The sequence below is a fragment of the Hippoglossus hippoglossus genome, chromosome 20, assembly GCF_009819705.1.
Source record: "Hippoglossus hippoglossus isolate fHipHip1 chromosome 20, fHipHip1.pri, whole genome shotgun sequence".
NCBI lineage: Eukaryota > Metazoa > Chordata > Actinopteri > Pleuronectiformes > Pleuronectidae > Hippoglossus > Hippoglossus hippoglossus.
Window position 1 is genome coordinate 10,584,707 of NC_047170.1, and position 27,146 is coordinate 10,611,852.

A 27,146-nucleotide genomic window follows, 5' to 3' on the forward strand; every position below is an offset into this window, starting at 1 on the left:
AACAAATACGGGTGGTGGAAGGCCTTAGGGTCAAACTGCATGGCAACACTATTTCATCAGCGCAGCCTCCCTCTCTCCGTCTGCCTGGTCTACAACCACTCCCTCTCCTCTCTCTCCCTCTATCTCTCTCCTCCTTCCATCCCTCCATTCCTCTTGGCAACAGCTTGCTGATTAAAAAAATGGACCTGACTCCAAGTAAACCCTTCTGCATATCTCTCTGACCCTAGCAGGGGAACAAGTCTCCCCACAGCCACAAAGACTCACATTGGGATCCTGCTGACAGCTACAGACAAACCCCCATGCAATATCAAAGCTTCCTGACGCAACCCGTGATCTCCCTGCATGTGTGGATGGATGCAGGACGGAAACAGCAAATTAATGAGAAAAAAAACCACACACCCATCCTCCGTACAAGCTGAAGAGACACACGGTGTTTGTCAAACGAACAAAAGTCTTGCAGCATCTATTTTCCTTCTTGATTTGCTTTCTGACGTAACTGCGCTCTGCTGTCATCAACCCAGCTTGATGGGAGCACACAATTTCATTTCCATTTTATTTTATTTGACATTTCAACGTCCGCCTTTAAATCGAATACACAGTCGGATGCGAGCGGAGCTTATGTCACTAACCTTGGAGCGTGGCGGAGCACGGATGTACCATTTGCAGTCGACGGCCTCGGTAGCGCCAGCCTTCCCGTCTCTGGTGATCTGATGAGACTCCACGATACCTTCTGGACCAACCATGTCATACTGACAGGCTGAAACAAACACAGACAAGCCCACAAACACACACTGTCTCACAAATCTGACACACACACAATATATATATAACTGGAGGAAACAGTGTATAACCTTTGTTGAGATGGAAAGAGTGCTGAGAAAGAGAGTGAATGTAGAAGACGAAGAGAAAAGGAAGAAACAGAGAAAGAAAGAGAGAGAGAAGGAGTATACCTACAGGGTAGAGGTGGGGGAACTCCCAGGTCTGCAAAGTCTGGATCTGAGGAGAGAGCAGAGGAGGGGATATTCATTTTTAATACACGATTCCAAAATCAGGATCTTCCACAGCGACAAAAACAACCAGGTGTAACATGGTACTGAGGAACTTCCCACAAAGAGCTGCTCCTCCTCCGGAATTATTTTTGGACCCTTGAACGCTTTGCTACTCTTCTCTGGCGCCGCCTAAACAAAAGCTGTTACAGAAACCATCTGTCATGCCCACAAGTCGAAAAACTTGTGCTCATAGGACACAAGCTCCTGAGAGTGAGATTCTTTATTTCAGGCTTGTGACACATGATTGTTGAACTTTTTGAGGACTGCAGACTTCCCAAAATCCACCCTATTAATGTAAAAGTGTAGTTTTTTTAAACTAAAACAAAGAATTGTTCATTTTCTATTGTAAAACAAATTAAGAGAATGAGAATCCGCACTCTCAAAACCTGTAAAATGACCCTCATTAGAGCCACAGTGGAGTCGGCCAAATTTACTGGCAATTAAGACTTTGCCAGCAAATTTGGAGGACGAAGGTCAGACCTTAACGCTGCAGATGTTCTCTTGGGGTTTGATTCCACATGGTAATCAGGCCAATTTTCAGCTGCGTGTCAGAGCAACTTTGACAGTGATTTGGTTTAATTGGCGTCAGTAGATTGAAGACATGAGGACCCAGAAGCTGTAAAAATCACTGGTATGAATCAAAACCGTGTAAACCAGCTGAACACAGTTGTGGAGGAATCATATATCAAAGATGGAGGCATGAGTCCTGACAGTAAGATCGATGTCACGTTGCAGCTGACTTGCTGATTTACAGTACACATGATACTCTTCGGTCGCATTTAGAATAGAAAAGGGCAATATCACATTTCGATATGGGTGATAGGGGCGACACACCCGAAAAAAAAGATTTAGAAAGTGGTTCCAATCACGTGATCGTTTTTCTATCACTCATCGGAATGTGATGTCAATGATCAGGATTTAGATGGCAGTTGTGTTTCTGATTTGAAGTACAATAGTGTAATAATCATGTTCTCTTCATTAGAAGTTTGTTTATATTAATTTATTTGTGTGATATAGGATTTGTGCAATATGTTTTACCTCATGACAATTTGAGTCTTTGGCATATTTATAAACTGTATCGTCCATGCTTTATTTTTGGTATTTGTAAACGTTATGATTTTACGTATCATGACAAAGCTGAAGGGGGCCTCACCCAGGGCACCATACAAGCTAAAACCGCCACTGCAAGTTCTATCTTTGTTCTGTTTAACAGCATCAGAACAAAACAGAACTCAAGCTTAACAGAGATTGATGAAAGAGCAGAAATATTAGAACGTCCTCAACAAAGGTTTCAGAGAATTTTAGTAGACGGCTGGGGACTATGAATCTAATCCTCAACCAAACACACCGAGAACAAAAAAATGAAGTTCAACAAAGCGGCGCTAAGTTCGTGTGTTTTGTCGAGTGAATAGGATAAAGGAAGCGCATAAAGTTTTGAAAGTCAGCTTGAAGCGGAAAAAGTTTTAAAGCAGTCGTTCTGTCTAATGTTGCAATAAATTACATCAACAAGCCCGGCCTTTCTGAGGTGGGTTCCCTCTGCTTGCTAGTGCGGCATCACAGTCTCCTCTCACATCTCCAGAGATTCACTATCACTCCAAAGATGACAGAAAATGACTCTTGAACCATCTCCGCTGCTCTTCCATGACCATTTCTGTACATGCGCTTTGTAGGGATGTTTGAGCTCCAGCTGAATTTTAAACCACCTTTGAAACGGAGGAAGATTGCCATCAGAATTCACCTCAACAGAGACAAAGAAAATTGTTTTCTTGCTATGAGCACTCCTGTCACTTATCAAAGACTGCAAATAGTTCAGCCACATTTTCCAATACGATTATAAGAAAGAAAATAATGAAAACCAATGAAGTCGCCACAGGATAATTGTTCTTTCACTCATTTCTGAGCTCGCGTTCCAATATAATGGCGTCACCTCGTCACTGATGCTGTGACGTACAGTTTTGTCTTTGAAATAATAAAAACTCCGGGCTTCCATTTGACTCCAACCTACGAGCGGTTGTGCTTTCAAAGATATGCCATTAGCCAAGAGCTCCGGGGCTGCATTCATTTGAGGACAGACCCTGAGGAAATAGGAAACACAAAAAAAGGGTTAGGCCTCGCATTAAATCTGATTGTTCCTCGCCAAATCGAGACACGGCTACCGCTGACTGAGCTCAGTGTGGAAAATGAGCTCTGATTGCGTGAACACCTTGTCTAAATGTCTCTGTTTTTCTTTTCTTTTTTGTCTGTGTGTATGCCCTAATTTTCCCCGTCTAGACATGAGTCAGAGCTTCGCCGTGCGCGCAATGGACGAGAGGAGCAAATCCCATGTACCTGGCAACGCTGCGTGAACATCAGATAAAGAAAAAAAAGATGAATGAAACGGTGGTTGGGGGGGAGCAAGAGGGAGGAAGGAGTACTCAGTGTGTTTGATGATGATATTCACTGGATAAAAAACAATAATCAGAGCAGAAAGATTCTTGGCCTGATTTCAGTTGTGTTGTCGTGGGGCTTCAGAAGAGATGAACCTCCACCGTACAGTGAAGAGAAAAATACCTGTGACGAATCGAGCCGGGCTGCAGAAAAAACCCTCGGTCCTCGGTGCTGTCAACAGCAAGCGGTACGTAGTAAAACATTCGTGTGAACTCAGAAACAGTGTAAACGTGCTTATAGTCGACTCAAGAGCTTCTCCAAAGGCTTTTACTCCGTTTCCCTCCTGATTCACTGTTGCTTTCAACTAAGGCCCAAACGATCCAATCGATGAAGAGCTGAATGTCATCTCGTTTATAAATACAAGTGGCTCCTCTGGTTTTGAACTTTTTTCTATCTTTTGTGAAAAGTAATGCTTTGTTCAAACAAATCCACCCTCTCTGCCTCGCTAAGACCTTGCCTCCACAACTATTCCCACTAAAATAATTATATTTTCTTAAACTCTCCATCCACGTGGATTTTACAAAATATCCCTGACCTGATGAGAGCCCAAAAACTACGACAAATGCTCAAACAAGCAGGCTGGGCCAGTAGGTGGCGATAAAGTCTACATCAGCAATCGCTCAAATACCAGCAAAGAAAATTGTGAGCATGCTCAGTGCATTCACGGAAAGCCGGTAATGGTGCAGTGATGCAAAATTTATCGACCTTGTAATCAGACATAGCCGTGCTAACCAAACATAGAGAAACCACAATATAGCCGCCATTATTGTTGTTTCTTGCACAAAGCAGTAACATGTGTGAAGTAAGCTGTCATGTCATCGTTCACCAAATGCTCTGTTTCACTTGTACACACAGAGAAACAATTTTATACACAGAAACTGGAGTTTTTGAAAATCCGCACTGTGGAAGGTGTTTTTAAAAAATGTGTTATTGTACAATACTTGGGTAAGTTAAGGATCAGAAAAAATCCTAATTGTATTTCCTAAAACTCAACCGACACATAGATTTTTTTAACGAATCATTTCAGCTGTATATCTTTTAAAGCAATCGAAGCAAAACATGTTTTAAATGATCCACGATCCCCGTATTTAATTACATGATCAAAACCACTGGTCTTTGGTCATGGTCTTGCGCCAGTACACATGTCTCATATGATCAGAGTGTATGAACCAGTTCAGCTCCTCAGGGCCTCTGGTTTTCGTACCAGTAAGCTGTTACAAAGTGCAGGAATAAAACCTTTGGTGAGGCAACCTTTTGTTTTTGTTCTCCAAGCTGCTGGAACACTCAGAGCAGCCGGAAGTGTTGAAATCTTTAAACACAAGTTTAAAACCTTCAGTATCTCTTTTACCTGGGTTTCAGTTTGTAGACATTATCTCACTGCATCTATTATGTTATGTTTTATTATCTGCCAGATAATATCAGTTTGTTTTCATTCTATATCATTGACTTTTATTTCTTCTATTTATTGTACTGTTTGAATTTTTTATGGCTCTTGATATTTTTGGAAATCTACAAATTTATCGTTAGCACTTTGATTTGTTTTGTCTTGGCATTGCCTCGTCAATCTGTTGTGAAGCACTTTGAGCTGCACTAACCTGTATGAACGCTGCTATAGCAAATACAGTTTGATTGATCGATCTGTCCAAAGCTTCGTTTTGCATTAAGATTGGTTGACTTTTATTTTTTTAACCTTTGGGCAGAACCATGCTCGCTTCTTGCACATGGATTTCTTTGTATTTCTCTTGATCCATGTCTATGAATGTTGCCTTTATCAGAATGTATAACATGCGTGTTGTGGGCAGGTAGTCAGGCGGGGGGGGGGGGAAATCAAAGTGGAAGACACTTAATGAAACAGTGACCTTCAGGTCATCTGTGCTGGTTGCGTCAGAGATTTATGCTTTGGCATCTTTTACCCCCCCCACTGTCACAAGGCCAAGCAACCTCTGAGGAATAGCTACACGTGCAGGAACACACGCACACACACAAACATACACGCGCACTTTTTGATAAAGGCTATTATTAACATTGCAACAAAGGTCCCACTAAGAGGCTGCTCTGCCTGTGAATGGCACTCGTGCGACCCTTGACCTTTTTAGTCTCGGGCTCCTGAATTTCAATCAGGCGGACTCCATCCCATCCGCCATCAATCACCGTCCTCTCCCTCTCTGACCTCCTTGATTAATCGATTCAATCAATTGCATGGATTGATAAAATGATTGATGAACTGTATAAAGTGCATGTACTCTTTCCACAGCAGGTGATTTCACCCTGTTATTAAGCCGGATGCGTCGGTTGAGTCACACCGGGTCATTTTTGGTGACAGATTCACAATTCAAAAGGATGAATAACAACAATCACGCAAAAATACACGCCGCGGTAAACACGTATAGAAATGTAACCCCTGCTGTACGTGGTTGATGTCAAATGTGTTGTTGTCATTGTGTACTGCAGCTTCTCTGTGGTGCCTGCGTGCCTGCTCTCCGTGGCATTGTGTAAACGCCTTTGCCAGAGCGAGTTGAATTCAGAGCACATCCACACGTGGCCACACCCTCTCCCCTCTTCATAAAGCCCTACTAAGAGTGTAATCTTCTGGGGCTTACTGTATTTACCCTGCATGTGCAACATAGAAAATGCTCACTTTAAAGCACAAGACACAGACTTTAAGCTCCCCACCATCAGCGCTGTTCATGCACATATGGAGCCGCTTGAGGAGCATCATTCTCCATAACGTAATCCTGACACAAAAAGGAAAACTATATAGGCTCAAGCAAAGTACATTATGTACACACCCTTATTATAAAAGCATTGCCGGCAAAACTGCAGAGATTCTCAGCGAGAGAACACAATTCAGACAAATTCAGTGAAAATGAAGTGGGAGCTCAAAATTTGCAAATGACGTTGCTTCAAAAACATGTTAATAAAACCAGCAGGGGTGATTCACTTTGGCAGGCAGACACAAAAATAATCATTACAGATAAATAGCGAAAAAACTGAATCAGATGATGAGTAAGAGCTAATTAGCTCGGTTTAGTTGTATTGATGACGCACGCACTGTAATCTGTTGTAATAAATGCACAGTCACTTGAGGCCCATTCAGACCTGCTGTTAACATCAGTTCCATGTTATCTGATCACCAGTGGGCAGCTCTGAGTTCAGGTGAGAACGCACCCAAAAGTTTCAAAAAAGATGTTTCCATTTTGTGTCCATGAAAATGTCTGATAAAAATGTACCGCTGGTTTACTCCATTGACAGCAGTGAATGTTTATATACATAAAAAACACATATATAAATAGTACATAAAAATATACAAAGTGAGCATCAGCTATTGGTGAAAGATTTTTTTTTATAATAAACATCCCTAGTAAAATCTCATACATTTTTTATAGTAGAGCTGCAAAGAGCACATTGATTCTCTCAGCCTCTCATGACTCTCCTCTCTCTCTCACACACACAAACACATTGACAACGAACCCCTCTGTCATCGTCAGACCGGCTAAAAACAAAACAACTTGGTCTTTGCGAAACACAAACGATGCACACGTTTATTTGCATATAGAGCGAGGAAGTGAGATCCGATCACAAGTGGTCATAGGAGACGGATGTGGAGACGCATTCTAATGTCAGGTGTGAACTGACGTACTTAGAGCTGTCCCCCTTGTGATTGGATCACTGGAGACGGGGGTTAACACCGGGTCTGGAAAGGGCCTGAGTAATGTATCGCTCTTTAAAATTCAAACACAGCACTGTTTTATTAATGAGACTCAATACAGCTCATTTGGTATTGAACATTAGGCCTCACTGCCACATCTCTTTCAGTATGAGCTGCTGAGAGCCAATGTATGTAAAGGAGCATGTGAATGAGGCTCATGGTAATCTTTATGTGGCAACTCTCCAGGAAGCAAATGACACAAGCATGTGGAGTGCATGCACACACACACATAAGTGGCCCTCTACACAAAAAAAAAAACGAAATTTACCAATGGCCTCGTTTCCTCTCCGCTGCTCGGCGGTGACATTTAAATAAGCATCTGATTAATAATCTCTGCTAAAGTGGTTGATCAAGCTAATGAATGGCTGCCATTAATCACTGGGGGCCCAGCTGTGGAAGGAGTTTTGAGAGACAGACAGCGAAAGAGGTGGATAGAAAGGTAGAGAAGGGAGAGATAGGATTTGTCTCAGTTTGATGACTTCCAGCCATTTCAATCACAGCGAAAGAACAATTCTGGTAGAGGTGATTGTCGCTGTCATACTCTCGCTGTTTTTTTTTATTGACTGTGTATCTGCGGCTTTCAATCAAGCCGTTAACCCAGCTTTCAGCTGCCAAAGCAAACATACACATTACATAGTGGACTATTCAGAAAACATTGACTGAGAAAATAAAAAAGGCCATTGTGAAAATCCTCTTTGATCAAACGGCGCCGTAAGAGATTAGCCATATAGTTAATACCCACTCGCCGGTGCTTTGTTGACCCCGCGGATGACAGCACTGCTCCACAGGACAGTGCCTGTGAAAAGAGGAGGCCACAGGATCTGCCGAGGACTGATAGGATTCACCACACCCTGCATGGGTGTCATGGCCAGTGAGCTGGGCCTGTGCCCTGAACAGCGATTAGCGGCGACGTGTACCCCCGATGCCACGCCACGAACAACACCAGCTACACACCAACGAGCCCGCTAACAACTGCACTGAACTCGTCACCACGGGGGAAAAGAGAGAGAATAAAAGGAGAGCGCCTTGTGTGCAAAAAGTGATAAATCCAGGCAAGGTTAACTCTGCTTTACATTCCAACACACAACCCGCCCTTGACCTCTATTTATCACAAAAGCCACCAATACTGAACACACTGAATTCAAAGTGCCGGTGCTGTGATTCAGTGAGGCGAGCCTTTGAATGGGAAATTATCAGCGGGGGGGGGGGGAATAAAAAGCTACTAAATAATCCTCACCTTTACGTCAGCCACCATTGTCCTTGAGCAAAGCACTTCACCCCAGTATGTTCTAGAGGAGGTGTACAGTATCCAGAAATATTGGTTAAAGAAGAGAGATCGTTTGTCAGGTGCGTCAGCATTTGGAGGACGGACTGTAACAGCAATTCCGAGGCATATACATTACAAAAACTGTGATCTCTGCTCTTGTGTGCGGACTAATGATGTGATACAGTATTGATCTCCATAAGGAAGGCAGTTATAGAAAAGCTCCTGAAGCGGATAGGGCTACAGTGTCGGACTCAAGGACACCTCGGCAGAGAACACGCGTGACTCTCAGGGTCATGTGGTTCATTTATAATCTCCACACACCACAGCAGCCCTTCATCAACACATTATGTTCTAAATGTGATTACTTGAACTGATTTTAAACTGTTTATCCATTGTCTTTAGCTAGATATTCAATACCATTTAGCTTTATCTACATGTCAGGTTCTATTGCTCAGGCGCTACAACCGACTCAGTACGTGGATATATTTCTCATATTTACTATATATTTAGCTATTTCAACTGTAGCGAACAATTTGACTATTGTCATGTCGTGCAAAAATGGATGTCCAACGATTGCAGCCAACCTGGGGGCCGGCTGCAATAATGGTAAAAAAATCTCACCTCCATGTTCGTGGATGGAAGATTGATCTAAATAAAACATCATCGAATACATTTTTTTTTCAAAGGTGGGTTCTGCAGTTCAAGATAGATCTTAAGTTTGGTTTTAATAACTTATTTGATTCTTTGAAAAGGGGGTGAAACGTCATGATTGACAGCTGAGACTGGTGGAATGGAGATATTAGTGTCTGGGATATTTTGGTTTCATTTCTGGATCGCGGGAGGAAGTGGACATCCATGCATCATCGTTTAGCTATCTAACTCTTTCAGCTAACCTGCTAACTTTCAGGTACTTGATAACTAACTAGCTCTAATGCACTTTCCATTACTCGTTCCAGCTGATTCAGTATGTGGATATACTTGTAATTTAAGTTGTTGAGCTACTCTGCCCGTGTATACCCTAGGGTACAAGTACCCCTTGTTGGCAATCGCTGCTCTAATCCGGTGTATTCAGTATATAATACATTGTATTGGTAAATTGTACTGATGTGATGTGATGGTGTATATTATGTGTGTTTTGTTCAATTACTTTCTTAATTAGTTTTGATTACAATGAATAATATTTCACCCGTGTTTCCAGCCTATTTAGCATATTGGTGTTGAAAGAGAAACCTCTTAATTGTTAAATAATCTGTTGATTTGTCCGTTCATCATCCTCTGTCCACAAATCCCCCCCTTGTGGTGGGCTCTTGTGCAGATAACACAGAAGCTTGGTTCATTCTGCAGTTAGCTACTGCTCATGCCACATCGAATAGTGTCCATGAAGATTCCTGCTTTGGGACGACGGCTGGGAATTTGGTCTCTGGGATGGAGTTTCACTTCATTTTGCACATTTATTCACAGTGATGGATTTGAGAAATCTGTTTATGGCTTTGTGCCTGCATGTGTGCACCCACATCTGTGTGTGTGTGTGTGTGAGAGTGTGTTTTCTTCCATCTCTTCCATTGATCAAGCTGTTAACTGCTCTCCTCCTTCTCTCGTCCTCCCTTCCTCCCAGAATGCCCCTGGGAAACAATTACAAGGGCACAAAGCTGATACTGAAACTACTCTACTACAGCACCTTGTGAACAATGTCCCCAATCCTGTGTGTATCTATGGTTAAGCACTGTGTTGATGTAGGTGATATGTGGAGGTTTCACTGCTTCATAGTTGTGTTGTTGTTGTAACAGCTTAAATCTGTTGTAAGACGATCATACCGTTTGCTTTGGAAAGCATTTGTCTGCAATAACTAAAATCTGTCACTGCTCAGCAAGTTACCTTAAATATGTAATCAAATACTCATTGCACATCACTGATTGAAAAAGTAATTTGATTACAAATTACTATGCAGCAAATGCAGACCAAAGCATTAAATCATTCTATACTTTGCTTTCATTATTCAGCCAAAGGCAAAAGGTTCCTTTAAACAAGTCCAACTCCTCCAAAACCACACATAACATCTTTTTTAATTTAACACCAAACAGAAAACAAGACTTTATGGTCTAACAAAACCTACTCAAAGAAACAGAGCATCACTCAGATGAGTAACTACAATTTAATTACTGACTTTTTAACTGTAAAGTACTGAGGCAAAACAATGACATAATAAAGTGAAGTAAGTTCTTCAAAACTATAATTAATTACAGTACTTGAGTATATCCCATGGCTGGCCTATGACAGACAAATAAACATGAATACATTTGTGCGGGTGCCCATGATGCTCAGTCAGAACTAAGTGCATATTTACCCTGCACACTATCATAGCTGGGACATGCGCACAGTGAACGTGAACATTCAAAGCTGTATCCGCTGATCTTATGCTGAGTCCTGTCTGCCTGCAGAGGACGGTAAAACATTTACGGATGTTTCGACGGGTCACTACCATGGTTGGGATTTGTCCTGGTGCTGCTGATGGTCAGTCTGGCTCTGACAAGACAGGTCAATGTGTTTGTGTGAGTGTGAATGAGAGAGAGACCGTCAGGAAAACAGGGCCTGATTGTGGTACACCTTGTACACAGGGCATGCATCGTCTCACTGAGGCGTTTCTTCCTTTCTTTCTTGCTTGTGCTTGCAACTGTGTATCCGTGTGCGCACTTGACTGTGTCATTGTGCACGCGTGTACGACACGTTGATGGCTCTAGCGAGAACCGATTCCTGATGGAGCAGTTAGTTGTCCCCAGGCATCACAGGTGTTTCTTTCTAAGTGACGCCCACTGACAGACACATTCCATCCAGGTTCCATTTGGGCAACCATGCGATAAATCAACACAACATCCCGCTCTGCCACTCATTACCGCACACAGTGTCTGAGGGGGCAAAGAGGCCGAGAGAGAGCGATAAAGGGACATAAAGGGACAAAGCGACAGTTCTGCTGATTTGCCAACAATGCCCGTCCCCCAGCCTCCCCCCCAAAGAAGGGTAATTTGAGAGTCTGATTGCTTTCTTGAGATAGTGTTTCATTTCCCTGTAATAGAATTATGAGGTGTAGCAAAACCCTGTCTCTATTTTGACGGCCGCTCCGCATCTGTTGCAGAGGGCCCGGGGGGGAATCAACGGCTCACACACTTTTCTAAGCCAACAATTGGCAACAATTTTATGATTTGACCCAGTGGGATGATAAAGCGCAGCCAAACACTCTTAAGCTAACAAACAACTTGCCCGTGTTAGCGCAGTAACAATTTTGGTGCCGGGTTTACACGGTTTAAGATTAGGAATAATGTGATTTCAAAGTGAAATTGTGTTTCAGTATTAGCCTTAAAATAAACTCTCAATCAGCAAGCAGAGGAAAAATAAAAAGGGGGGAAACATCGCTTGTGGAGAGCGACTGGCAGGCAGAGAGAGAGATTATGATGGAGAGATTAAGAAACAGAGAGAAAGATTTAGATAAAGATTTCGGCATCTGAGCTCCACAGTTTCCTTTACTTTCGCAGCACCAAAGTGATTGACAAATTGTTGAAAAGAAGCGTAATAGGATTTGCACTGCATTAAGAATATTACACCACCAGTGCAGCTGTGGAGCACAACAACAGCTCTGAAGGGACACGGTCATTACACCGGAGGCTGAGCAAACCTAAAAAGTACAACGGTTCACTGTCAGCTGTACTGGATACATTTCTAATATTCATGTTCCTTTGAGAACATAATCCCTACAATACATGGACGACTTCACACGCATTTCTAATATATTTTACTAGAAACTAAGCCGGCGGCATGAACTCCAGTTCACTGGGTGATATTTAAAGAATGACACATTTTATTTGGGGAGTAAGCTAAAGAGATTTTCAAAACTGAATACATGAGAAAACAGGAAATGTTACCATCAATCAAGAATGAAACTTTTTGTATAGTAAAGAATGATATGAAATAATTTAATTAGACAGTGGCTTTGAAGAATGGCTTTTGAAAATACAATTTCATAACTTTTAAGTCGGTATCACCTTAAATGTTGTGCACCAGTGGTGAATAAAAAGATGAGTATTATAAGTTAATCATTGAGACCACGAGCAGAATTCATTCAACTGCACATGCTCCCAAAATGTACAGTCAGCATTTTCAGGGGAGCTCAACGGAATAAACACTTGAAAGTCAGTTTACTAGTCACGAGGAGTTCTACTCCGCGTTTGAAATCACTTATATAAAGTCTTTGGTGTGGTGTCTCCTAAAGGAGCTTCATAATGTCTAAAAAATGAATAAAATTCCAATCGTTCTTTCTGCTCAGATTTGAAGTCTAATCAATTTTACCCGAAAGCCTGCAAACAAACTTGCAAGTTGAGGTTAGACAGATAAAGCATTTGGCCGGACAGGGGACGGTCTGTGGAAAATGTGCTCATAGTTTATGAGAACTGCAGGATTCATGGTTTTTGGAGCTAAATGTCAGGATACAGTATATTGGCCTCTCCTGCACCAATTTTAAACATTTAAAGCAGTCTCTTGCAATTCAAAATGCAATGCAAAAGCACTTCTTTCATACTAAAACATCCACCTGGAACAGCTGCTTTATGGAGTTTGACACCATATCCAATTGGGGCTAACTTCCTGCCTGTGGTTTGCAGCCTTGCAGGTCAACTAACAGTTCCCCCTCCGGAGAAGATATAGTGGCCTCACTGTTTGAAAGTGCCATGAGCTATAATATCACTCCGACCTCTCCCTACGGCTTTTCTCCTCCTGATTCGATGCTAAGCTGTGACAAGACTTCAGCAACACCTCTAATGGCTCACAACTAATAACCGCCACACTCTCTCTTTACAAATGTCGGCAAATTGCTGCCTTCTGTTGACACCGCTGAGAAGCAGCTCCTTTTCATGCCCCAGCACTGGCCCCTGTGACCACACAAACACCACGGGCAGCCGGGCCGAGTGAGCATGACACGGGGAAAGATGAAGTGAAGCTGCTGGACCCTGATATGTACAAACCCACAAGCTTCGATCTTCTGTCTTCTTTATTTTGACCCCTGCCTGTTGGGATACACCAGGTTAAATTGGCTGAATCCCACTGGAAATATTCAGTGTGTTGTGTTCCCCGTGTTCGGTCTGACTGAGTCTCTCTCTCTCCACTGAACCCAGAAGATACAGTAAATCCATGCAGCTGCACGGGGACCAATTCTTTTCCTTCTTGTTAATTCAATCTGCTGCTTGAATCTGATCAAACTGAGCTGAATTAATTTGCTGTTTTACGTAATATTTTTACATAATCATTGCTTCATAAATAGTAAAAGTAGGTCTGATCAGTTTGAATTGGATTCTGTTGGATTAATTTCCTCTCTTATATAATATAAGCTTGTAAAATCAGTTATATACCATACTCATTGTTCAAGGACTAAACATCTGGCTTCGCTGGCGCTGCTCTCCATCTTGCTCTTACCCTCCCTGACTCTCTCTGCTCAGTTTTATTTCCAAAACACTTAAGCCTGCTAAATTTAGCCAACCAATGCATTAAGGCCATAACAAGCAGAAAAATATATATACACACAAGTCCGCAAATTATTCTTGGGGATAATACAGGATGGAGTCACTGGCAGATAACTACCACATCGGGTTTTCCTATTCACCGGAACATTCAGTTCATTGCATGATATTCAGAAAAAATACATATTTCACCGTATACATTTAAGTTTGTGTCAATTCTCCAAAAAATGTCCGTTCGAGTATGAAATCGGATGAAATTGCCAGGTAAGTAATCGTCTAGTGTGGTTAAACGTAATGATGGCAAATATCCAGCCTGAGGGCTTTTCCCTGCAGCATACAGTAGCATATTTTTCAAGCCTTGGCCATTACATCCAAATAAGTAAATCCAATCAACAGAGGAGGAGAGATGGGAGGGTAGGGGGCTGGAGGAGGGAGGGGTCATACTGCAGTCACATACTAATAGAAATTAAATCTGTATCTGCACACTGAAGACTGCGTTTACACTCGCAAACTCAGGCTTTACTATTCCAAACAACTCCCAGCGGAGCAGACGAGGAGGTAATGGAGGGTGACCACAGTGTCGGATTGCATTATGCCAGCTATTGGGGAACAATTAAACAGCCAAGATGCCTGAACAGTGAAGTGAAATGAGACTTGCTTTAGAAATTCACACCACTTAAGTGTTTTCGTTAATTTGAACTCCTTGATTATTTCAGTTTTATTCCTTTTTAAAGGGCAATGGTGTTGACGTGTGGACAAATGAAGTCGGAACGCAATGAAAGGAAAAGAACATTTATCGTTTTTCAGCTTTCTTTCCTCATCCGGTGAAGAAGGTTCAAAGCAACAGAAAGCACTCGAGCATTAAACAATCCCATCACACTTGGAATAATACTGTATGTACTAACTGTCCACTGAGGGCTAAGTCAGCGTACTAACAAATTAAGAGGCCACTGCGAAAATCTCACTTTTTACATCTGTTCTTTCGTCCTCAAGGATCTCTCTGACGAATGTTGCATTTGTATCTCAAGGTAGAATAACTGCAGAGAGCGGAAAGGCTGCCTTAAAGCACTTATTACCAGAACTCACTGGACCAGAGAAGGTCACAATGTTTGAGTACCTGTCAATTACTTTATCATAATGATCCAAATCTAAAAGCCTCAGCACTTCTTCTGTACTTTTACAGTCACGGCTGCTCTGCTTTCATCAACTGCGACTGCAGATTCCCTTATTGATGGTAGTGGAAGTCAGCGCACACCCACGTGCATGCGAGCTTATAGAGATACTTTTCCTTGACAGCTTTGAATGTCTGGGGTTTTATGCAAGATGTGAGTGAGGATGTTATTTGCTTTATAGCTTTGTTAGCACACAGAATGTAAAAAGGTAAATTAGTTTTTACCATGAAGTGAGGTAGGTAGACGGAAGATGTTGTTAAAAGCATAACATTTTAGGGACAACTGCTGTGTCAGTTTTTAGCAGGAGTTGGAGGAACAGATCAATACCTTCCTCATACACTGTGAGGCCAGTAAATATGAACTACTGCCTGCAGCCGCTTAGCCTATACCTTAACATAAAGACTGGGAAGTGTGAGCCGGGTTCTGTCAAACCTAATGGGGTGCGGACATTTTCTGTAGTTTGCATTTAACGTATGAAGAAGGCAGCAGGAAAAGTCTGCAGCATTCAGGAGAAGGGACATAACGTATAAATTCCCACTGCGGGAAGTCAGCTCCTTCTCTCTTGTATGGCACCTAATTTTCATAATGAGACATTTGTATTCTTTTTTGTTTTTCAGTTTCATGTTCGTTGTATGTTAGAAATGTGATCGACACCCCCACTTGCTCGGTGTGAATGCTCCAGACATTGTCCTGATGTATTCTCAAATGAGACATTCAGACATTCTCTGGACATGTTACTAGGGGGCAGGTAGGTAAAACTCTGCAGATTGTCCAGGGCAACTGACCCAGACTTTTGCTCTCTCACATACAGCCCCCTTCCGAAAACTTTGGGAGAATGTCTGGAGACCAGTGCATGTCTGAAAGTTGCATGAGTGAGCTGCAGAGGTGCTGGTTCTTTGATTCAGCCGGCGTTGCACACAGCCAGGCGAGGTTTCCTCCCATTTCCAATCTTTAGCTTATTATTCACCATCAGACACAAGAGTGCTATTGACTTCTGCTCGCTCTCAGCAAGAAAGCAAACAAACACATTCTCCAAAATGTCGAACTGTTCCTTTAAATCAACAGCCTCCCAGTAGAAAAGACGAGAGATGTGTTCACCACGACGAAAACAAGACAGCGAATCGAACCCCTGTCTCATACAGACACAAATAGATTCCACACACGTAAACATCCTTCCACTCACCAGCAGTGACATGTATGATTAAGTACTTGTTGGCACAGCAACAAATATCAGCATGCACACAACTATCAGCTGAAAACTACCTACAAACCACTGGGTCCATCTTTTCCCCTCGCACACCAGTCTCCCCCATCATCATGCTGCAAGGGGAAGAGGTGCCTCTCACACATCAGATTTCATTACACCCTCATCCCGGCATATGACTGATCACTGTCAGCACAGACAGACTTCATTGAGAGGTGAGGGAGATATGCGGTTGTTATGGTGTTTTGCGGTCAATCAAACCCTAGGTAACATCCTGCAGGACGAGGTTGAAGGACGATGTGTTTATTTATTTGGGCTGATCTGTGCGCATACGATTCATACAAGCGCGCATATATTAGTACCCGCATCTAATTATGTGGCTGAATGTGTGCATTTCCACGCATGCCCGGCTGTAAGTGCCCAGATGTTCCATTTTGTCTCACTGTGTGCTGTTGATTGCTTTTATGACTGCTCTGACATGAAAGCCATATGTCAATCGGACACATCCTTATTGAAGGACTCATCGTTTCAGTCAGCCACGGAAATGCCTCCTAATAGGACCGCACCGCTGCCAGGCACAGCGCTGATGGACGATCACATGCGAGCTCTGTTTAGTGTTTTCACTCCTACAAGATGAGGACATAAAAAGCAAAGCCACCTCATAAGATAATGAAAGGCTTTCTCCTTTTTCCTCAAGCGGTAAGAGATTGCTAGCGTAATGCATTGCATTCATACAGATAATGAATAGGTTACAGATATATGCAGGGGTTCAACGTCTCATTTCTGCAATAACAAAGCCATTGATTCGAGTTTCTAAAGCCTCGAAAGATCCTCTGTTCTGTTGAGATCCGGCACTCTGACTCCATGTAGGGAAGGGAAAAGAACAAAAGTATATAATCTACTTGGAAATAAGTAAGTCAATCATTTTGATGTACATATCTCAAAATCTTAACAGAAGCCATCGCAGTGCAATTTTCATGAAGATTTGTTCCAAAATGTTCTCTTAACAATAAGTGGATTCATTTAAAATCGATACTACGGTCTTCAATGAAGTGAAATACCATTAGCAGATGATATCTCTAGCAATATAATAGCATTGTCTTGTTTTATTGTGTGAATGTAACACTTGAGGTGATGGAAGTCTTGGTCTCTTCTTGGCCCAGTACACCACCAAAGTCCACATAGAAATATCTCTACAGCCGTTTGCTGCCTCACTAATATCTTTGGTAAAGATATTCATGGTGCCCAGAGGATGAATCCAAACAACTTTAGACATACTCTGACTTTTCTTGTAGCTCCACCACGAGGTTTGACACCGTCTCCACTTCACCAACTGCTTGTAGTGTGGACTTCCCCCGGCAGGAAGAAAACCTGATAACTGCCTTTGAATGTAAGATAAATTGTAACTAGAAAAGGAAAAGCTTGGCAAAATGGCTGACTCGTGAAGGTGGGACACTGGTGACAGCATTTGGTGAAATATTTACCAATACACTTGACTGTGACTTTAGGAAACCAGGTATCAAGTGTCATTGAGAATTGTCGGTAGCAGGAGCAGAACAGTCGGACTGAATCTATAATCAGTCAGAACCAAGGGCTCAGTGTGAGACTGCCCTTGAGGACTAATCTATATGTGTCCCTGGTGCTTAGGATGTCCCTGGGATGTAGCATCGCAGAGTCTGGATACTCAGAGGACTTAGGGGCTTGCGAGTAAGGGGGAAAGGTCTAATGACTGAATTGATTTGCTGCTTCTTCTGGACCTTATTCACATCCTGTTTGTTTTTGCTTTGATCTACTTCTTTATCAGTATCTGTTTGTAGGCAATATGCCAGTTCTGGAAGCCTATTTTCACACCAGACGATTGTTAACTGTTAAAATTAGCAACGAGTCTGTTCTATTGAAGAGTCACAGTCCCATTCATTTCAAGATTTTCCTACATGTGATTTTCCTACATAGGTTATAGTTTCAGGGTCGTTTTTATACCTGAAAGTCCGAACAACGTTCCAAACCAAGGTTTGAGTCTTTGTTACGTTGTTAAATTTGATCCAGATCGTGTTGGTTTCAAAATGGTGAGTTCAAGAAAGATTTTTGTATGACATACATCCTGTCACCATCACCTACATGGGCTACTGACATCAAGTCATGTGACAGGCATGCCTCTGATTTCAATTCTTAATGTTTTAGTCTTTGTTTGAGTGGAGAAAATGAATAAACTGGTTCATTAATTAATTTCTTCATCATCTTTTTGTATTGATGAAAGGGAAATAAACAGTTGGATATGGGTATGAATTAAGTCATCTAGATTTCAGCTTTTTTACCGTAGCCTACACTGCAATTTATATTAGAAAAATACACACTTGTATGAAACTGAATATACGTCTTCAGCCTGTGTTTTTGTTTTGTTTTTAGATGCTTTGGGTTTCTTTAAAACCTCTCTGTCATCACTTCTCAGTTGGATTTAAATCTGGAAAACAATGAAAAAAAAAGAAAGAATATAATGATTCTTGCCACATCCTCTCTGGGTAGTTTTGATAGCTTTGTCCTCTATCAGCTCCTGCGGTACACTTTTAATATTATCTCACTAAAATATGTTCACACTGCTCTTCGGGGAGCTGCTGGCACACTTTTGCATCCTAAAACCTAACTTTATTGTTCACTTTCAAGGGGGTAGTGCTCATCCAGGCTACTTTTTAAACAGCTTCACGCCACAACTCTGAAAAGAGTTGGATGGTACAAATTGAGTTAGGGTGCATACATCTATTCCTTTAAAAGAAGCCCCTATTCTGCCTATGTTTATATACTGCACTTACTTGTGTGTGTGTGTGTGTGTGAGGGAGAAAGAGAGCGAGTGAGAGATTGCAGCTGTCAACATGCCTCTCTTTCTCTCTCCTGTGCTGTCAGCCTCTCTCTACTTGTGCTTTCCATCCCATGGTGCAGAACAGAGAGGGGTTAGAAAAGCCTCCCTCTTCCTCTTTCATCTCTCTGCCTTTGCCCATCATTTTCGAGATGGAAATGTCAAACAGACAGTCATTGTACCACTGTATGTCACGCTGTCAACATTGTCACCCATCAAATTTACTGCCCGATGCATGCATTCCACTGCTTTCTGTTTAACATCCAAGCTCCATATGCTGGAGTTCAATGTGTTTGACATAAGAAGTTTCAGCGTAGGTTTCAGGGGCTGTGGTCTCTGCGCTCCGCTGTCACTGACGGGGTCTAAGGTCACCAGCCTTAAGGACTCGTGAGAGCGGCCCACAAACACAGACACCATGCACGGACCCTGAGGTTCGCATCATCTCAACATGTCACACACATTTCTAGCATCACTGTGCATCAGGGATGTCGAGCGTCGTGCTGTTAGTAATGTGACAACTGCGTCAAGACACCCAACATGATGGGCAGCAGTGTCAGTGTGATGCACAGGGGTGCAAAAGCACAGTCACACTATCACTCACACATCAGATGTGATGTGCACCGGAGCCTGGGCACATGTACAGTGTAAATAACTTCAATGTCCCTTTTTTCCCACATTAAACATAATAATAATGATAACAACAATATAATAATAAACATTATTTGTATAGCATCCCGTGTAGCAAATTGATTTAGCCACAAACTGAAGTTAAGTGTTTGCAATTTTTTTCCTTTTCATAGAATTGTCATTATCATCCCAAATATTTTCCCACTCCGAAACTACTTCTCTTTTCCAAAGTAATACATGAAAAACTCTCACTCCAGATGTATGACTTAAGTTACCTTGTCAACAAACAAAAAGTTATATTTTTTTATTCAGTGTTACTCATCAAAACTCATTTGCTGTGTCCTTGAGCTGCATTTCACTTCTTCATGAATTATTTTTTTTAGCAGCATTCTTCTTGTTTACAGCCTTTGTTAGCACATCAGCACATTTGATGCCAAGTTACTGCCACAAACTCTGGCAGTGGCAATGGCAGAATCCACATGATAACTTCACTTAAATCATGACAGTCAGTTAAAATTGTTTCATTACGGCAAATGGATGAATCTCAGGCCTTTGTTTGTGACTATGATATTATGATCATAAACACAAAATGACAAAATACATCTAAAAATGGCCAAAACCTGGATATTATTTACTGTACATTTACATTCAAATGCAGTTGCTTACAGCGTACAGTGTTAAGGTGTATAGAGCCAATAGTACAGCTCCAAATGAGTCTCACAGACCAATAAATTCCAACAAGTCATGCAAATGTGACAAAGACGTGAGTGCACTTTGATTTCATAAAATTTTCATCACAGTGCCGAGTGTAGGCCAACAACTTTATATTAGTCTTAGTTTATGAGTTTACATCAAGAGCTTTATGAGGGCGCATGTGAAAGCATATGGAGTTTGTTTCTCTATCCGAGAGCGTGGTCTCTCATTTTGAGAGCATTATTTCTTCATTTCATGTTCGGATTTTGTAAAGCGTTCCCTCAAAGCTCTGCTCTCTCGCTCAAACAACCTCGGCTCGATCACCAATAGAAGCTCAGATATCACTACAGAAATGTCCTGCGCTTCCGTTTGAGACGGTCAGACTCTCGCTTTTGGAATTTGGGAAATTACCCTGTCGAAATTACAAGGTAGTCACATTTGCAGCATGGGAATACATCTGTGATAGGGCTGCCACTTCCTCCGAACGTCAAGTTCGAACAAATTTGACACGACAGGTCATTTCTTTGTCTTGTGTGCGAGGTTGAACACTCGTCTGTGGTGACTCTTCCGCTGCTGCTCACTGGTGAGGCCACAGATTTTTTGTCCTTGAAGAGTAAGGCAGTCGCACGGTCGACAAACAGCCTCACCTTTGTTGGTTACTTTGCCGTCTACGATGTTGAACTCAAAACACTTCCACACACGGCTGCAGATGCTTCGGTGTCTTGCTTGCTAGCTTCTTCCATTTTCTTAGCTAGATAACTTGACTGACTTACTTTACCGATTGGTCAAGAAGCCCCACAAAATAGGTCAACCTCATAGTTAACGCCCTCTGCTGGATTACAAGGCAAACTACTTCAGATGGTCCTATGCGCTTCTACAGTTTGAATAGGAGCTTTCCCCCTCACGTTTAAATTTAAATAAAGACTGACAACCCTAATCACTAATGATAGGCTGTACTAGGCTGTTAATTAAACTCATTTTGTGAATACCGGTGTTAGGCAACAAACCATGTGTTTCTCTGCTATCTGCCTTTCAGTGGTAATGAATGAGAGAACCAATAGCAGAGTTGAACATTACAATCTGATGAAACTAAGGAAACGCTTAAATTGTGTCAAACATATGCTCGATTGACTTCTTACTCCTCATTTAATGCTACAGCAATATTACAGCAGATTAGGATACAAACTCTTCCTCTGTCTGCCTTTTGAAAGTTAGGATTTTGGAGTTTGAAGGAGTTAAAATTTGCTCCAACCTCATTTAGAAGCAGTGATGGTGCTTTTTTCCCACGTAATACTTGCAGCTTTAAGTCAGGATAAGGCCTACTTGGCGGCGGGACCCTCGCCTGCCACCACTACAATAAGCAGGCAACAGGACGCTAGCCAAGCACTAGCTCTCAGCACTAGCTGTAGGGGTCTAAGCAGCAGGGAGGCTGTACCACAACATAGCTTTTGCTACATGTCGGCCAGATTTGGGCATGAATAAATAAACACAGCAAGATCTGTCCAATTTTCCCCCAGCCCTTAGGCTTTAAACCAGAATACTTCTGACACCTGCTATGATCATTCATTATCCTCCCCTCGCATGCATTATTTCACGGGTGCCAAGTTAAAAATAGTCTATATCTATTTTTGATGGGTGCCAGCGAATAAGTGAGAGAAAGCACACTTGTGCTTGACACAGCAGATGAGGAGATTAGTGGTGGTTAATCTGTTCCAACTGTGATTCCCACAACCAAATCACTCAACAGGTCACAGTTCGAAAACAAGGAAGCTTTCTGGGGACAAGACGGACGCCTCCGACATCATCTCCTGCTGCATAACTGGTCAGAGTTTTTTGGAAAGCACCGACCTTGAAACAACTTTGCAGCATCAAACAGTAATTTGCGAAGGACAGTGGTCAAGCTGCCAAATTCAATATTAATTTGAGTCAATTACGTAGTCCCCACTGCCTCCCCTGTTTATTTCTCTGAAAGCCAAAGTAAATGGTGAATGGACTGTGTTAATAAAGTGCTTTTCTTGTCTTATTGGCCACTCAAAGTCACATTCACACACATTCATACAGAGTTACTTTATGCTCCCAGAGGCAATTTGGGGTTCAGCGTCTTCAAGGACAATCACGGAGCTGGTGATCGAGCCTCAGACATTCTGATTAGTGGATGACCCACTCGGTCTCCTGAGCCACGATAAGAAGTGTGGATAAAAAGATTGTACTTTAGGTCAAACACTAACTCAGCCTGGACTGTGTCGAGGATGGACAATATATAACTGCTCCCAAAAATAAAGCCCCTACTCAATAGCCCCCTGGTGGCTGGCAGCATTATGGGTCATAAATTAGACCAAACACCCCCAATAACTACTGCCCAACAAAAAGCTACATATTCCATATAGCTGCCTTAACTCAGAGGGCTGGTTGAGTTGACTGCTAACAGGGGAAATGTCAAAGGCACAGCAGTGCTCTGTAACCCCCATGCTGAACCAAGTGAGAGCTGCAGCTAGGTCTGGATATGCCTGTCATAAGCAATCAGCGATTCACATGCTGGTGGAATATCTCTCCAGGAAAGATACTAAGCAGGAACTACTGTGACATACAGTATGTGAAGATGTTCTGAGTGTAACTTTGGATTCGAAAAAGAAGTTGTATCCTACTGTACAAAAAACGGATTGCATACTGTACAGTGCCATGGTGCGTGACAGAGATACAACTCAAGATAATTATTTCAAGCAAAGTTAATCGAGAATATGTTTTTAATGCTGAGAAAAACAATTTGTCTTGAATATAGGCGACGCTCTTAGAAGAACAAGTATGTGAAGCCTTTGTACTGACCTAGTTTTCTGCATTCATTTGTGATAAAATGATCTCAAGTACAAACAAACCTAATATGTGTATGCTAATAACACACACAATTACAGTATTTCTTCTCTATGAACTCACCCATTAAACATTGGTTAATTAATTTGAGTGCTGGTGGAAAAGGTAAGTGAAACTTGGATTTAATTACTGCTCAAATCCTTATTTGGTAGCAGTAGACAAAACATGTTGTGTTATTAGATATAAATAGACTGTGGTTGTTCATACTTGTAACTTAAGTGTTTGACAAAGTAAAAAATGTGAGAATTACAAGGGGTCTATTTACATACGAATATTGACAGATTGCTTCATCCAGAATAATTGGATTTATTATTTTGATCAATAGGAAGAAATATATAAATAATCCATGTTTTATTTACAATTGCAAAAAGTTGATTAATTTGTATTAATGTGTTAGTTAATATCAAGAAAAAATTATTAGGAACAATTTTGTGAGTTTAATTAATTTGATGGGTAAAAAAATCCCCCAAATTCCATTATTCAAATGTGTCCAAGTGAGGATTTTCTCCTGCTTCTGTTATATATGTTGTAAACTGAATGTAATTGGATTTTAGACAGCAGTCAGACAGTTTAATGTACCACTTAAATTTGGGAATTTAGACACGACAACCGATTCCTCAATAAAGAAGATGATTGTTCCTGGAAGCCATAACATAATAATGACTACATAAGTGCTAAAACTGTCATGAAGTTCGGCAATGAAGCAATTAAAAAAAAGGAAGACACACTGTGCATCGGCGTAGTAAATCATCTAAAGTGACAGACGGTGACAAAGGAAGGTGAGTGGAGCCGGAAACATGTCCAGCATCTTGAGGCAGGTTACAATATGTCCACTGACAAATGCCAGGAACAGGGGTGAAACAGAGACTGACATGGGAAACAGAAAACTGGCCCCGAGTGTCGAAAAAGTGAGAGAAGGAGAGACACAGAGAGGTTCTGGAGAGGTATAAAGGAAGTGAAAGAATACATGCTGTTAAAGGGTGGTGAGAAATGGGAAAAGCAAGTGATGGTGAGTGGGTAAAAACCGAGCCTGACAGACGCAGGCAAGGATGGGAGAAAAGACAAGCGTAGAGGACTGCGAGTCAGAAGCAAGTGATGTGACGACTTGGGGTTATGTGTGTGTTTGTGTGTGTGCGAGTGTGTGCGAGTGTGTGTGTGGTGATGAAGGATAGCCATCTAGCTAGAGAGGGGGGGAGTGAGCCAAGTGGTCCAGCACCATCCTCGAAGGAACAGCATCGGTCTCAGCAAAAGAGAGAGGAGCAATCAATAACTACACAGTTGAGGTGTGTGTGTGTGTGTGTGTGTGTGTGTGTCTGCTTGTGTGCATGTGTGTGTGTCACTGGTGCATTGGCCATTGCGGCTTTCTTGCACTGCATCTATGTGGAAGAGGGAACAAATATATAGTATGTGAATGCTAGGAGGGTCTGTGCACAAGGAGGTTTGTTTGTAACTTTTAGCGACGCTAGCTGCACGGCTCCATGGATCGTAAATGTTGTGTGACTCTCACTCTTCAATATTTTCTTTTTAAATTCTGACGGGGTCAGGGTTACAGGAAAAAAAAGAACAGGAAAAAACAAAGCCTGATAATAAAGTACAAATCCCAACAATAACTGGATGAAGCATTCTGCAGCAGATGCACCACTGTGTCAAAATGTCCAATTGTCACAGACTTTTGGTTCATGATTAAGTATCTTCAAACTTTAGAGACGTATGAGGCTTTGATGCCAAGCTTACTTTCTGAATATATTGAGTTGTAAGCACTATATATAATAGACTGTTTATAAAGATGGACGACGCAATCATGACATTTTGTTCTGTTTTCATTGCATCAAATAACTAATTACAACCAAACTTGCCTGAAAAAAAAGCACTTGAACAGGAGCTACCTGACACGATAGATTCCATCTTTGAGAATAATGCATTTGATGTAATGCACTAACACGGAGGAGGCAGGAATTATGACCAATAGCAGCCATCCACTAGGTGGCAATCAAGACGCTTTGGCTTTACTTTTGGGGCGCAGTCATGTCGTCCATCTTTATATTCAATGCAATTGCGTAGCTAATTGTTTCAATGTGCAAATGTAGCTTATAAAACTTTACGTATCCAGCAACAAACACTTCGCAGACATCCATGTTTATATACAGTCTATGATTGAAAAATACTCGGCAGCTACAAACTGAAGCACATGGTCAATATACTCCCTTTATCTCACATCTAACTTCTCCTTTCACAATATCACAGCCACAAATACACCGAAGACGAGGGGCTGCAATCTCACTCGGCAGCGGCACGACACCGACAGCCATTGTTATTTGGTGCCCGGACCTAACGAGAGAGCTCCACTCAAGACTGGGGAAATATGGCTGCTCGGAGGATGATCTGTCACCGCGCAGTTCAAAGTGAAGCATGATCAGCTTTATGCAAATATCTGCCTCTGTGACGTGTGGCGGATGCAAAGTGCAATTCACATAATGAATTTTCATCCCCAACATGGGTTTACCGTGCAAAGCGTCAGTGCTCCTTTTAAAATTATCATTATTAAAATAGAGCTTTATTCATCACTGCCAGGAAAGTATAGAAACATTACTCTGCATCCAAATGGACACAGATGCATGATGGATTAAAGTGTGTCCGCAGCTGTCTCAAAAATATGACTACATGTACTGTATATACACTGCATTTATTTCTGCTCGTAACCTTTGAAGTCTAATAAAAATGGGAGAAACACTCTGATCTCCCAGTGAGAATAACCCTGTTGGTCAGATTCACTGCAATCAAAAAGACAGTCTGTTTCTCAACGCGTATCAGGGGGAATTAATCAAATCACACAGCATTTCCTTTCATCTTCTCTTGAATCGATAGCATGTCAAGTATGTTGGAGCGGACCTCGCAGCGCTCTGGCATAATCTACCAATGAGGAAGACTACTGCCTCTTCGTTTTTCTTTTTTTTCTTTCTTTCATGTGACACCTTCGAGTTCAACTCCCTATAACGTCAGCTTCGTTCAGTCACGCTGCCACGCGCGGATTAGACCTTCATCAGAGTATCTGTCTTTACAATACAAACATTTCCCTCATTCAATTTACTCTATTTAGGCTCTCGCCCTGCGCGGGTGTTTGATGGATGTCCAGAGTAGCTGGCAGTGGAGTGGAGAGGAGGCTTTGAAGTCCAGCCTCACACTGTTAGACTCTTCAGGTTGACTTTGATAAACCCCATTAGAGTGTCACTATCTCTCCCCTTCTCCCTTTCTTTCCTTCTCTTTCCCCTCTTCCCTCCGGTGCGAGCATACGAGCGTCAGAGGAACGGGTGTGACGAGAACACAAGGCGGCTCGGATCGCTGCTGGGTGAGTCAGTGAGTGAGTGAGGAAGCTGATGACGGAGGAGAGGAAACACCACAATGTGCCTCTTGAAGGCAAATTGATTGCGATGACTGCGACTGGGTGCAAAAAAAAAAAAAAAAATCAAGATGGCGGCACAGGGTAGTGTTACAAAAGATTTAGATATTGCAATTTCAGGCTTTAGTCACCGGAACAGATTGAGAGATGAGTATCTGGGTCTCGGCATGTGCAGTAGTAGGTGAGTATCAGCGTAATCACCAAAGAATGAATGATTCGTCAAGAAGTCTGCGGAGGTCGGCACTCTACATGCACGCCGCCGCAACGCCCCATTCACCACTCGCCACTATCTAAATTGAAAAGAGTATTTATACCAACTTAGGGATCAGAAGTTAATGGAGGCAGTCATGCATCAATTGAGTTACATAAAAATGTCCGTTG

The 27,146-nt window shown here is 42.0% G+C and overlaps 1 protein-coding gene across 5 annotated transcripts in view; it reads right to left on the minus strand.

Moving 5' to 3' along the window:
• Window positions 1-27,146, minus strand: part of neto1l (neuropilin (NRP) and tolloid (TLL)-like 1, like) — a 68,189-nt gene that overhangs the window by 23,373 nt on the left and 17,670 nt on the right. For all 5 annotated transcript variants that reach the window (XM_034572180.1, XM_034572181.1, XM_034572179.1 and 2 more), the window contains 2 exons: window positions 955-996; window positions 630-757 (listed from right to left, as the gene is read on the minus strand). In XM_034572180.1, the coding sequence (XP_034428071.1) occupies window positions 630-757; window positions 955-996 (170 nt within the window). The remainder of the gene's footprint in view (window positions 1-629; window positions 758-954; window positions 997-27,146) is intronic.